General features: G+C 39.9%; 1 protein-coding gene across 1 annotated transcript; it reads right to left on the bottom strand.

The window, feature by feature from the left end:
- Positions 1–2,637: 2,637 nt before the first annotated feature.
- On the bottom strand, positions 2,638–4,920 carry LOC122642275 (NAC domain-containing protein 1-like). Its single transcript, XM_043835716.1, has 3 exons — positions 4,755–4,920; positions 4,405–4,667; positions 2,638–2,820 (listed from the first exon to the last, which is right to left on the bottom strand). Exons 1-3 carry the CDS (start codon positions 4,918–4,920, stop codon positions 2,638–2,640), a joined length of 612 nt encoding a protein of 203 aa, XP_043691651.1.
- Positions 4,921–15,207: the final 10,287 nt, after the last annotated feature.

Raw genomic sequence — 15,207 nt, 5'->3', positions numbered from 1 at the left:
AATTGATGTGTGCTTTTAAGACTTTGGACTCTCCCTCCTCTCAACCTAGCTTTTGGGTTAGGCTCTCCTGAAGTCTTGTAATAGGTTCAAACCCTAGGATGGTATAGTGAATCTTCACAACATTGTGAAGGAAAACTTTAACCATTCTTTTATATTGCGATGATTAAGAACCAATATTTTTCCAAGAATCACAATCCCATATTTCAAATGCTGTAAATAAATCTTTTTTTTTGATGCATCATAAAATCAAATTTATTCAAAAGGAATAAGAAAACTGTACATGCAAGAGGGCCTTGACCCTAAGACAGGGAGAAGACACCAAAAGTAGCAAAGAAAAATGTAAACTTACGAATTATTACTATATTTTCGTCATAGAAAACCAGGAAGAAAAAAACCCCTAGATCTTTGGTGAGTTGAAGAGTTGAACATATTTTCCTTAATATAATTCAGAATTTAGTTAGTGAACAAGAAGATACATACTTGAAAAAAGGAATACGTTTGGCTTTCCCAATTCCTCCTTCACCAGCAACACATTAAACACATTAAATGGATAAATAATTCCTATTCTTGGAATTTGCCGCAGCACAATGAAACGAAAGGTCCCTTCAAACTCTCCGCCAAAAACTCCTTTAATTTGCAGCGTCTCCTCTTCTCACAAAAGAGGTTGGTTTTGGGTTTAAGTTTTCTGGTGCATGAGTATGTTTGGGTTACGCTCCTATGTAATCGTGGTGCATATTAGATTTCTCCATGTAGCCCACGTGGCACTATACCGCTTCCCTCTAGTTGTAGTTTTTTTTTATTTTTTTTTATTGTTCTTTGGCCAATTAAAATATATATACAATGCATGCTTGAGTGCCCTAGTCCGTTACTCAAGGATCTTAAGAGATTGAATATGAATGAGATTACATGTGTCAATAATAGAAAAAGATATGTGATAATAGGAATTAGGAAACCCGATATAGTGTTTCCATAAAGAGAAAATCCAATCAGGATCCGACTCCTCTACTTCCAAAATTCGTACTTCCAATAGATCATAGTGTGCCACCTAACCTGACCAGCATCCAACGGATGATATTGAATAAATTCAAAATATTTTGAAAACTCCATGAGATCCTGTTTGAACCACCTTGAACCTCAAACTAAACCTATTCAACCGGTTCAACTCATCAATCCAAACCCATTTCACCCAAACTAAACACAAACCTCTCATCTGCCTAGGGTTGGATTCAGATCATTGAGGAGAAAATTCCCAAATCCTCTCCAGCGTCGACGTTCTTCTCTTCTTCCACCAGACTTCCGACAATACACTGTGACCTCCCTTCTTCCATTGAGCAGATAATGATCCCTCTGCAATCATGGTGGTTCCTTTTAAAAAACACAACTTTGGAGAAGGACGGAGGAGGAAGAGCATGGGATATTCAAGAAGAAGGAACAGGGACTTTCATACATGGATCTACTGCGATCCTTGAACAGTCACAATCACGAGCCAACTCTTCACCAATTTTTTAAGTGAAGAAGTTTTCTTGACTTCCATCTTTTCTCTTTTGAATTTGATTTGATCCACGAAGGCAAGCTTATCGTTATCAGTGAAATAATAAAAGATCATGTGTGTTGATATTAATTAATCTCACAAAAAGAAGGCTCAGTAACTCAGAATTTCCATAACCAGGAAATCATTGGGTATAGGGGATTTTTGTTGTTTTCTGATTTATTTTCAAATCAGAAAATAAACACGAAATACAGAGTCCATGAATGCAAGAATCAAAGCCTGCTACAGAGAAATGATTGAATGAGTTTTGAGGTCTTTGCGGATTGCAGTATCACAACCATAATTTCAAGGATCCTGCTCCATTTCTCTGCCAACGATACACCGGTCTCATTTACCATGTATACCTCACGGATTTTTTTCACTGCGCCATGGAAGAAGGGGGGCTCACGGTGTGTCGTTGGCAGTCTGGTGGAAGCAGAGAAGATTTGGGAATTTTCTCCTAAACGATTTGAATCCAACCCTACGCAAATTAGAGGTTTGGGTTGATGAGCTGAACCGATCAGACAGGTTTGGTTGGAGTTCAAGGTGGTTCAACAAGGATCTCATGGGGTTTTCAAAATATTTTGAATTTATTCAATATCATCCGTTGGATGCTGGTCAGGCTAGGTGGCACACTATGATCTACTGGAAGTAAGATGGACGTACAAGTTTTGGAAGTAGAGGAGTCGGATCCAATCCTATATACGGTCAATAGGAATGTTCATGAGAGGCATAGTTAAGCTATAGTATGCCCCATGCCTTCTATAGTCAAATTTTTTATTGCACAAATTGAAGTTTTTTTTTTGTTTTTTTTGGTAAACACAAAATTGAAGTTTGAAAGAATAAGGGTGTCAATTTAGAATTGAAATTGATGACAAAAAAAATCAATCTGGTATTTTTTTTATATTTATTTTTGAAAATTAAATTTTTGGTTCTGTTGCATCCATGATGCAAAGATACAGGTCCTTCCATTCTCTTCCTAAAATCTCCTTTCCTATCTTTTTATGTGTTTTTTATTAGCTTTTTCTTCTGGGCTGCATCGTTTAGAGCCCGCCTCAATCTCTTCCTCCATAGGATCTCGAAAGCTGGGGTGGTAGAGCGCCAATAGATTAGCGCTGAGGTGGATGGGACGCCAACCTCTCTTGGATCCGCTTGGAACGCCGGAGCTGCTTAGGATGAGTCATGCCCGCCTCGATCTCTTCCTCCATATCCGCTGCTGCATCAGATTCTTCTCCACATGAGAAGAATGAGACCTTCTTATACTGAATTGCACACACTATACAGCTTTCCATCTGAAAACAAAAATAAACAAGGGTTAGTGTTATGGACTTTATTGTATGCTTGTTTTGGATGCAGAAAAAGAAAAATATTATGTGAAATAATAATTAATGGATTCTTTTGCAATTTTAATTTTTTACCTTTTTAGTATAACATACTTTTCCTGTTCAATGATGGCAAATCTTGTCATTTAACTTTTGAACTAAAAAACTTGAAGCAAAATATAAGATTAGACAAAATCAGGTTTGCCTTTATAAAACTAATCACATCTTTTCAGTTAACAAAAATACACTCTTGTGAGTTTGGATTTACAAAACTACCCAAGACAGGGATGAGACTTCTCTATTTCCGCCTCGGACAGTACTTCCGTGCGCCCCACATACAAGGCGGGTGGAATGTACCGCCTTACCCCTGCCCGACCACCTTGCCCGAGCGGGGTTAAGGCGGTACTTTCCACCCGCCTTGTGTGTGTGGGCGCACAGAAGTACCGGGCAGGCGAAAGTAGAGGAGTCGGATCCCCCAAGACAGTGTTTGTCCGTCATCTAAGGACTTTTGTGACAATTTTACCCTTACCTCCCCTTCTTTGTTCATTTTCTTCTAAGAGACCCGTTTCTGGCCACCCCACCACCCATGCCCCTGCACCCACACTCCCCCACCCCTGTTGCACCCCAACACACCCCACCCGCCCAGCCCTACCCCCATTCTTCTTCTTCTTCCTACTTCTTCCTACCACCCCATCCGTCCCAACTCCTTACTGCTCTTTCTTCTTCCTACAATCCCACCCCTTGCTTCCCCACACCACCCTCCCATGTAATCCCCTAAAACCATGCCCTACCCTCTCAGCCTCCCTTGTAATTCCTCATACAACGAAGCCCCACTCTCCCCTATAATTCCACCCCTACCCCTGCAACTACCCTTTCCCCCCACACCCAGCCCACCCCCGCAACCTCCCCACCACTATCATGTTTCTCAACAGCACCCCCTCATCTTCTTCTTCTTGCAACCTAAAAATCCCATCCGCCACTTCCTGCAACCCCAACCAGTCCCTTCCCCAATTGCAATCCCAACCGCTCCTAACCCGTACTGTAACCCAACCACCCCTACCCCTTGCTTCTTGCTATCTTTCCCCTACCATCGCCCTAGACAGGAACGGGACAAAAAGTATGGTCACATGGACAGGGGAGGGTGGGCCAATGCGAGGACAAGGTGGAGTTGTAGGGGACAAGGAGGATCAGGAATAAAGATGTCAAATAATATAGGTAATGGAGGGAGAGACACTGTAGTGGTTAGTTTTGCAAACTCATACTTGATGTTGTATAATTTTGTCAGGTGAAACATACACTGGATAGTTTTGTAAAGGAAAAATTAAAAGTGACTAATCATGTCATTTTCTAAAAAAAATTAAAATATAGTGCGTGTTTTTTATAATGATATATTAATATATCATTTTCAAAATTCATTTTTATCCCTACCTTTAAGAACTTTTAAGAATAACATAAGGGGCAATCAAGAAAAAGTTAGACGTTCGAAACATACCAATAAAGGCGTCATTTAGACAGTCCCAATAAAGAAGAAACAGTAAACCAAATCTTTCTTACCTCATTCCCAATAGCTTCGCGCTCATCATCTGAAAATATGGCTGGGTTTACATTATACTCACGCATAGTCCAACTGGTTTCGACTGTCTCATTTCCAATTAACCAAAAGAAATCAAACTGCTCCTTTAACCCTAGAATTTTGCCTGCACTGTTGATCTCCTCGGGCAAAGTAGAAGCCTTCCTCCAGAAACCATTTTTTAGAGTTCGGTTCTGGTTTTTGTGGGTAAAGAAATAAGCCTGATTTGTACGGTTAAAGTGATTACCTACAGTAAATCATCACAGGCATTTAATTCAGTTTATCTGTTGAGGTCTCAACAGTAAATTAATTCTCGAGAGAGAGAGAGCCTTACCTTTGGGAAGTCTGATAGGGTCGTAACCGTAGGGATTGATATGGTCAGGGATAAAGCCAGAAGTAAGTTGATCGAGATGACCCAAAATCTTGTCTTTGAGAAATTGGAGGAGCTCGGTATCAGTGGGAATGAATTCAAATCCTGGTTCTAAATGTAGAATCGACATTTCTATTTCTTATCCTGACAGATTGAAGAACATGAAAAGACATGTTGATTAAGTATCACAAATGTTTGAGATCAGAAAACAAATTTTCAAAAATAAATCTACGCAGTCCATTTTCCAAGGCTCCTTATGTAAACCTGCTTCCAGTTTGCAAACTTATATTGAAACCTAAACCTGACATTAGGGAACAGTCACCTCTACTAATAAATACCTTAGAAAATCCAGCAAAAAATTAGGGGAATATGTAATTGTACTAGTACTGTAACCATTCAATCACTAAATTTAGTATAATTTAAAACCCTAACATTTGATTCAAATAATATGTAATCATCTACCAACTTGATCCAATCATTCATATTCCAGAGATAATTAGGGTTAATCAGTTCCTTCATTCTTGGGTAACACTTGTATTTTAACGACACATTTAGCAATGGTTATTAGCGGCGGTATTTTTCACCGTGACTAATTTTATACGTACAATATATTTAGCAGCGATTAATAATTATTGCCTCTAAATAACGACTTTTGGCTGCGGTAATTTTAACCGATCCTAAATAATAATTTTTACATGTAATTTATCACACCACTACTAAATATTTACAAAACCGCCACTTAACACCCTATTTATAATTGAAAAACAGTTCTCAGTGAAAAGTTTTAGTGACGGTAAGTTTTTATTTGGTAAAAAACTTATTGCGGCTAAATGTTTCGCGGCGATAAAAAAATACGGCCATTAAATGTATCATTTTGAAACAGAAATATTTCACCACCTCTAATAACATGTTTTGGCAAAATGTTTCTATATGATTGTGCATGGTATACGGTCGTTCTTGAAACACTTTGATGGGGATAAACCACCCTTTAAAATACTAAAACCAATAAAACCCATCCCCCCCCCCCCTCCCCCTCTTATTAAACAAAAGGAAATATCACCTTAATTTGTCTGCCTATCAATTTCCTCAATTCCCTTTAATAGAGGGAGGTGGATCCCATCTCGGGCAGTGTGTTCAGGCAGGGGATAAAGTGGTCATTTCTATCCCCTTATTAGATGGAATTCAGGAAATTGAGGGACAGACAAATTGAGGGGATAAAGATACGTCCGATTTTCAAATGCTAAATCCCTGTACAGATAGCCATACATACCAACAATTTATTGATTCCACCACCAAAGGTATATTTTTGTGGCAGTAAAATTACTGTCACTAAATCTCTATCTGAACTCATAAAAACCAGCTCTCTATTTCCCTTTTTGCTCACTCTCCATCTCCTACTCTCTCTCTCCTTGACTGCTGCCTTCACCACCAAAAGGAGGATGAAGCCCACTGAGTTACTCATTTCTTCCATGGACTTATACTCTTTTTGCTCTTCCTAATAAGCATCTTTGGTCGCTGTCGACAAACCAACTTTTCATGGGACACTGATTACCCTTTCTCTAATTCCTTCTCATTGCCTAGCTCCCAATTCAACACTGATTACCCTTTCTCTAATTCCCTCTTATTATCATATGTAGGACTCTATCACGTATGAGGTGTTTCAATCACTTTGAAACTCAATCCTCGTATTGGATAGATCTTATCTTATCCCATTATCACATGTGGACTGTTATCAATAACAGTTTCCTATTCCATCTAGTTCTCTTGTATAGGATTCGTTCCATCTCTTATCACTACCTCTCTCTTGTAATTATATATACATCCATTGATCAATAGAATACAACACAGAATTTATCACAATATTACCTCTCATTGCCTAGCTCCCAATTCTCAAATGAGATTGCTGCAGTCACGAGCATCCCTTTCTGTCAAAGTTGATATTATTTCATACGCAAGAATTGATCCTCAAAGAGGATTTATATAAGAGATTACAGGATGCCCTAGTGGACTAATATGGAAGGATTACAAGAGATTTAGAACAAAATTAAAAACCAACTATTCAGGGAAAGATTGCGCTACCAAGAATAGTCTTCAACAATAAAAGGAAAGATTGCACTGAAGATAGGCTGAATATTGTGTTCCATTAAATTTGGAAACTCTATATTCGCTCAATACACGGCCTCAAGTGGAAGGGCTGTGTAAGAGGTTATTGAACTTGTCCCTCATAAACTGAAATCATGTCGCATGAAGCGCCTTGGTCAAAATGTCGGTAATCTGACCCTTGGTTGAGATGAATTGCATATGTAGTTGCATTTGACGACCCGATCACGAACAAAGTGGAAATCAATTTCCACATGTTTGGTGCGTGCATGGAAGATAAGCTGAATATTGAGTTCTATTAAATACGAAAGTTTTATATTCGGTCAATACTTTCTATAGGAGCAGGACTCTAGGAGCTCATGTCTTCAGGGTTGATATTCCAGGGCTCAAAAATGATGAAGTGAAGGTAGATGTTGAAGATGATGGTGTTCTTAAAATCAGAGGGGAGAGGAGAAGAGAGATGAAAGAGAAGAACGAGCATGTGTATCGATTTGAGAACAACAGCGGTAAGTTTCATCTCAGGTACAGGTTGCCTTAGAATGCCAAGATGGATCAAATAAAATCTTCTATAGAGAATAGAGTTTTCACTGTCACTGTGTCTAAGTGTTGAAGAATACCTTGGTTCAAGCCTGTTCTAGTCTTTTTTCTATTTCAGCCCTTAGTTAGTACTCATTAGTACTGGTATTCATATATTTTTCTTCAACGAATACTTTAAATGCAGCTGAAATAGCCTAACATGTAAAGGTTTCTTTCTCTAATTACATATGCTATTTTGCTTCATTGGGAAAAAACTTTATGTAGATCAATTCTTATTATTGATTCTGTATCTTTGGCTATTGTCCTTTTTCTTTTGTTGTCACAACAAGAAAGATAAAAAATCAATATATAACCACTTTTGTAAGAAAACAATATCCAAGAAAGAAAGAGAGAGAGAGAGCCCCTCACTCTATTCAAATGAGACTTCTCTACTTCCGTCGCGGGCAGTACTTCCGTGCGCCCCACATACAAGGCGGGTGGAATGTACCGCCTTACCCCTGCCAGAGCGCCTTGCCCGAGCGGGAGTAAGGCGGTACTTTCCACCTGCCTTGTGTGTGTGGGCACACGGAAGTACCGGGCAGGCGGAAGTAGAAGAGTCGGATCCCACTCTATTCCAAGTAGTCTTCTCCTAGAAGGTCCTTTCCATCCCTCGAATGTGTTTGATACCAGTCTAGCCTAATTTAGTAGTCATACCTCAAATTGAGGGTTACATGCACCTAACAAGAAAATATAATCTTTCTAGGATTGAGATTTCCCCATTCATCGTCGGGCTTCAGATACATGTGGAAGGGTATTTTGGAGAACTTACTAAAATCCCTAAGATGGTATTATAAATCTTCACAGTATTGTAAAGGAAAATTTTCACTAAGAGAGAGGGAAAGAAGCCTCCAAGAGTAACAAAGAAAAATGTAAATATCCCAATTATCACTAGATTCTCTTCATAGAAAACCAGAACCAAAAAAAAAAAAAAAAAAAAAAAACCCTATGAGGACAAGAAATGAACCTATTTTCCTTATAAAGAAAAGGTGATGGCTCGATCCACTGTAATATATAATTCAGAATTGAGTTGGTGAACAAGATATATACATACTTGAAAAAAAGGAACACCTTTGGCTTTCCCAAGTCCTCCTCCTTGGAATTTGCAGCAGCACAGTGAAAGGATGTCAATGGCTAGTCTTAGGAAAGGTCTCTTCAAACTCTCCTCCAAAAGCCCCTTCTCTTCTCACAAAAGGGGTTGGTTTTGGGTTTAAGTATACTGGCATGCACCAACAGGAGAATGTTTGGGTTACTCTCCTATGTAATTGTGGTGCATATTAGATTTCTTTGCTAGCAAAGGTGATGTTGATGGATGTTTCTATGGATGGTGTGAGATCTAAGGGAAGAGTAATACCCACATGGGGAGATCGAGGATCCAGACACCTCATGCAACTGTGGTGCATATTAGATCTCATGCAACTGCGGTGCATATTAGTTCCATATGCTAGTAAAGGTCATGCAACTGCGTTTGACCAAAGAAGTACGTTCTTTCTCTCGTGATGGCTCTCCCTCAATCTCTCCATGTAGCCCATGTGGCACTATAACTCCTCCCTCTAATTGTACGTTTTTTCATGTAACCCCCTCCCTCTAGTTGTACGTTTTTTTCATGTAGCCCACATGGCACTGTAACTCCCTCCCTCTAGTCATATGTTTTTTTTTTTTTTGTTTTAGTCTGGCCTAGGAATATTCATCAGAGAGGAATAATTAAGTTAGTATTACCATAATACCCTTACAATTTTTGTTTTTTGATAAGTAGTATTTATTAAAGGAAAAGAGGGAACAAAGACTATACAGTAGCAAAACACCCATGAACAAGGGGATCGCACAATGAAGGCAACCACCCTCCACAACCCTGACAAGGAAACAAGGTAAACAACCTTACAACACTTAAATCATCGGAACAGAAAACAATCAAGATCTAATCTGGAAGCTACGGTACGTAATGCCACCCAATGAACATCCTACTGCAATCCAATAATGAAAATTTTGGCTCCTGTCCAGCACTCTGCCCGGGTTGCACATGCAGCGCCGGACAGAGTGAAGCGTGAAAAGACTGCCTCACCCCTGCCCAAGCGCCTTGCCCGAGAAGGGGTGAGGCGGTCTTTTCACACCTCACTCTGTCCAGCACTACACATTCAGCCCAAGCAGGGTACTGGACACGATCTTTTTCGGAATTTTTGTGGGTGTCTTTCGTAGTCAGACAATAATCGGCACCTATCAAAATGCATCTTCATTAATATCGTTGACCATGGTTTGTCTCGTTTGCGATTTGTTACGGAACATCCTAAAAATCCTTTCTATCTCTCTAAATATGATAGATGGTAACACAGAGAGCTAACTTCCCAATATCACCAATAGAACCAAATCCTCTTCATATGTAGTGATAAAAGAAAGAAGCACACATGTCTAATATAGTGAAATTTTATTTTATAGGGTATCACATGTTTGTAAATTGATATCGGCTCTCCTATACATTGGAGTTTTAATTACATGCATGGAGACGCCCCTTACTCTACCATTATTAAAGGGGGTATGAGGTTGAGACAAAGAAACATCAAGGCAGCATATCAGTCCTCTGCCATTAGCTCTTCCAATTCTTCCTCAGACATGTTAACCGAGGGCTTGTACCGAATTCTACATGCAATATAGCTTTCGATCTGTGAACCAAATAAAGTAGGGTTAGGGTTACTTGCAAAGTTGCATTCGATCAACATTAAAATGAGTCTCAAATTTTAAGCAAAAATTCAGAAAGAGGGTTAACTGTTTCTAATAGCTAAACTAAATCTTTCTTACCTTGTTTCCATTAGCTTTGCGCTCATCATCTGAAAATATAGCCGGGTTTATGCTGAACTCGTGCATAATCCAGCAGGTTTTGACTGTTTCATTTTGTAGTAACCAGAAAAAATGGAACTCCTCCTTGTACCCTAGCATTTGGCCATTATCGAAGATCTTCTCTGGCGAAGTAGAAGCCCTCCAGAAACCATCTTTCACATTATGATTATCAGGTTTGTTGGTGAAGTAAAATGCTTCACTGTAATCATTAAAGTCTTCACCTACAGTAAATCATTACAGGCATTTTAATTCAGTTTATCTAGTGAAGAATATGATGAAGAAAATCAATCCTATAAATCTATTTCTTCTCCCTCTCTCTTAAGGTCTCAACTGTAAATTCTCTATGTATTGAATTTATACATCCTACATACATAAATTTGACACATTTCTCTTTACTTGGACTGGAATCTAATGGCATTAACTTTCTCAAATTCTACAAATTTTTTAGTCACTTCTCCTATATTATCAGGGTTGAAATTCGACCAATGAGATGGATTTGGATCCTCTATCACATGCGACAAGGAAGATGTGTGTGTGTGTGTGAGAGAGAGAGAGAGAGACCCAGCTCCTATCCTACGACCTGCCCCACCTCCCTCCCTCCTACCAGTTACAAACAGGGGTGGACCGATGTAGGGTAGTTAATTCGTCCCTTTTCTGTCTGGTCTAGGAGAGGCAGGTCGTTGGTAGGAGGGGCAAGTCGTAGGAGAGGAGCCGAATGAATGAAAATGAGAGAGAGAAAGAGAGAACCTTTGGGAAGTGCAACAGGGTCATAAGCGTAGGGATTGATATGGTCTGCAAAATAAGCATCAGGAACACCAGCAGGAAGTTGAAGTCTACCCAAAATCTTGTCCTTGAGATAATAGAGCATCTGGGTATCGTTGGGATTGAATCTAACTGCTGCTGGCAAACTTGGAATCGACATTTCTCTTTCTTTATCTTCACAGATTTGAAAAACATGAAAAGACATGTGAAGAATGAAACATCTACCAGAACATATAAATAACAATAAGAAACAAGAAATGGATGAAGAATGAATCATGACAAACACATTTTGAGAAAGAAAATAATAACCACACCAATGAGAAACAAGAAATGCATGAATTATGTTTTAGGAAGTGGCTTCTATCCATAGTTTCTTTTCTGTCCAACGCATATTTTGGTTTGGTTTCCATTTTCTGATGGTGTGTTTTTTGTATGTTATTGAAACTTGAAACTAGCATGTCGAATATTAGAATAATAATAGTAATAATACTTCCGATCGATCGCAACTGACCAGTTCAGCCGGGGCTGAACCGAATATTTCAGGTTTTTTTTTTTTTTTAGGGTGAATATAAAATTTAGTTTTTCAATGAAGCCCAAAGAATATAACACCCAGAGGGATAAAAGGAGGGAAGCAAGGGGAAGAATGGGAGAGGGGGAGGGAAATTTTTATCGTATGCGGTTCCCTGACAGGTGCGGATCCCTAGTGCCTCTCACAAGAGGAGGGTGGACTCCACCCGGGCAGAGTGTTCGATCAGGTGCCCCGGGTGGGTCCCACCCCCTCTTGTGAGAGGCACTAGGGAACCGCACCAGTCAGGAACCGTAGACGATAACGATTCAGGGGGAGGGGAGTGACAAACCCCTAATTAGGAGAGGTTGTCGCTGCAAGGAAATTACCCTAAAGTGGCAAAGGAACCGGGCAATTGCCAACAAGCAGCAAGGTGCCTAATCCTAGCAGAGGCTGGGGTACAAGGGATTGTGTGGTGAACTTTCACCTCATGGTGAAGGAAAAAATTCATCATTTTTTTTATGCTGCCATGATTAAGGACCAAAGAAAAAATTAAACAAACCCCACTATTAACTATATTCTCGTCGTAGAAAACCAGAAAAAACCCTAGATGTATTAGATCTTTGGTGGGTTGAAGAGTTTAACCTATTTTCCTTAGAAAGCAAAGGTGATGGTTCGATTCCCTAAAATTCATTTGAGAATTGAATTGGTGAACAAGAAACATACTTGTAAAAGGCAACATATTAAATGGATGGATAAGTCTTATTCTTGGAATTTGCAACATAGCACGTCAATGGCTGGTCTTAGGAAAGGTCCCTTCAAACTCTCCGCCAAAAGCCCCTTTGCAGCGTCATCTCACATAAGATTGGTCTTGGGTTTAAGTTTTGTGGCAGGCACCAACAAAGAGTATGCTTGGTTATGCTCCCATGCAACTATGGTTTAGATAGATCCCTACACAAGCACTACATTTGATGTATGGAGTAGGCCAAACAGTTCTACACGTCAAGAACCGAGCCCTCCTTATAAGTCAGCCATGCTGTCTTCCTCCCTTGAAATAAAAACGAATATTCATGATTCCAAACTGGATGTCAAATGAGCTGTAATGGTCATATCTATTGGGGTGTTACTCGTAGAGAGTCCTTGTAACGCCTCAGCATGTGACATACCATTGGCCATTTGTGCTATTATGATTAGCTTGCTTATTAAGAAATTGAAGGCTATTATGATTCATAACCAATTGAAGAAGATATTGCCACCAAGAAATTGCTTGCATGCCACCTGTAATGGAAGTGTAACTGGTCCTTACTTGTAGGCTAATATGATTCATAACCATTGTAGCAAAGAATGTGGGGGTGTAACCGTTGGCAGCACCTTGAGCATTTAAATGCATAACCATTTGAATAGAGTAATGATCATTTAATGCCAAGGATGGTTGAAAGGAACAGCCATGAGGACTCACTAAAATGACACTGGTGGCTGAGCCACCCTGTTGGCAACTAATATGCACGACACCGGCAGCTAAGAGCAGTGGTGGAGTTGCATCGGCATTGGAGACCCAAGCTCGCGAGTTCTCTTACCATAGTGTAGCAGCACTCTCTAAATTGAGAGATAGTAACTCACTTGGAACGTCGTGAAATTGTATACATATAACAATGTATTTGAATACCCAATCTCTATCATAACCCGCCTCTATCTTAGAAACCTACATCTCTCCATGTGCATGCCAAGCAAAACCACTAGAGCATTATTCCAAGCTATTGCAGCGTTGTCCTCCAATTCGTCCCCTACTACGAACTCGTCTTCGCCTTCGAGTTCATCTTTGTCTTTGTCTTTGTCTTTACCTTTGCCTTCGCTTGGACGACTTCCAATGGTTATGGTGATTCACTCACAAGGAGGAGAGAAACAAACACTCACGAGGAGAAATGATTATATATAAATAAATTATCTTAATAGTCACATTTGCAACTACCCAAATATAGTTTAAAAGCTATAAATAAGGAATCTGGAGCTTAAGGGTGTAAATTTAGAACTAGAACTGAAAAAAATCGATGTGTTTTTTTTTTTTAAATGGAATCTTTGGTTCAGTTTCGGTTTTAATCTAAAAACCATCAGTATGAATCCATCAGTTTGAATGAAACGAATTGTAACCCTTAAAAACTAAATCATATTAAATCCTAAAAGACTAAAACAAGAGTTCTAAGATTTTAGTTTTCACTTCATCTTTGTCCTCAACTAACGATTCCCCTCACCTATCTTCTAAAGTTCTACAATTTTGCTCATTTTGGCGGGCTTAAATGCTTCAGTAACTATTGATCAACAAGAAAGTATTTTGAATGCTAGCTACGTCAATGCTTCCCTCACCCCATGTTGGGTGTCCCCCTTCTCGTGTGCTGCCACCTCAACCACATGTAGTTGCAGGTTCTAGTCCTACAGACCCCCCTTCAATCATCCCCTTGACACCTTGCTCCTCTAAGGGCATCGAGCTGATCGTTGACTTGGGAAATTCCTAGGCTGTTGTGACGACAATTGATGTAATGTCACAAGAAAACGGTATAGTACCGATCCGCCTGGGAGATCGGTAAGGTGTCCCCACCAAGAGATGACTTAGTACCAGGGGGTTTGGGAGATCGGTGAGGGGGTGCAAACTTAGTCCAACATCGGCTAGAGAGGGAGATCCTGAGCTATTGATAAAGAATAGCCTCCTCTACTTGGTATGATGCATTTTAAAGTCGGGAGGCCCATGGGCCAAAGCGGACAATTTCATGCCAAGTGAGGGGCTGGGTCATTACAATTGATTCTGATGTCCAAAGTGAATCCACTGACAAGCCTCTCTTCCTTTCCAGTGATTGTGCTTTCCAAGGCCGCGTTGAATGGCTCCTCAATAGTGATGATGAACCATCCCCCCCATTGTACCTCCCCTCCGTATAGCATTCGGTCAGGTGGTGGTGATGCCCTCTCTCCCTCAAACTCCTACCCACCTCAAGCATTTCGGTTCCTCCTCATTAGCGTATTGTAAAGAGAAGCAGGAACATGGTTCTTATTCAAGTAGCTTGCTAGGATGGACAGGGTGATCCCCAGTCAAGCATTGAGCCTCAAGTTAGCCAATCCAGGAGAAGCTCTCGCCATCAACCTGCGACATTGTTGTAGGGCAGACCCTCCCATACCTGGAGATTTTACTTTTTGTGATTATTTTCTTTTTCATAAGTAATATTTATTAAAGGAAAAGGGGGAACAAAGAATATACAATAGCAAAACACCCTTGAACAAGGGGATCACATAAGGAAGGGAACCACCCTCCAACAACCCCAATAGGGAAACAAGGCCAACGTACAGCTTTACAACAATTCAGTCATCCGAACAAAAAACAACAAAGACCCATAGACCCATAATCTCAAAACAACCATCCCCAATGACATGGTGAATAAAAGGTTCAACCAGATGCTTATACTTCAAGATCTTACGCCACACCCAAGCTTCTCAGTGTTGATAGAGTACGTTGTTCTTGAGTGATTCACTCAAGTGACCCATAGACTTGCCTTGTTAGAGGCAATTGTCCAAACTTGCTTAATAATTCCTATAATATTCATGTCTTTAATACGCTTCATTCCCAAACCGCCTTCTTTTTTGGATTTGTAGACAAAGTGA

Source organism: Telopea speciosissima, chromosome 10 (assembly GCF_018873765.1).
Source record: "Telopea speciosissima isolate NSW1024214 ecotype Mountain lineage chromosome 10, Tspe_v1, whole genome shotgun sequence".
Classification (NCBI taxonomy): domain Eukaryota; kingdom Viridiplantae; phylum Streptophyta; class Magnoliopsida; order Proteales; family Proteaceae; genus Telopea; species Telopea speciosissima.
This window is presented reverse-complemented; position numbering and strand designations above follow the sequence as displayed.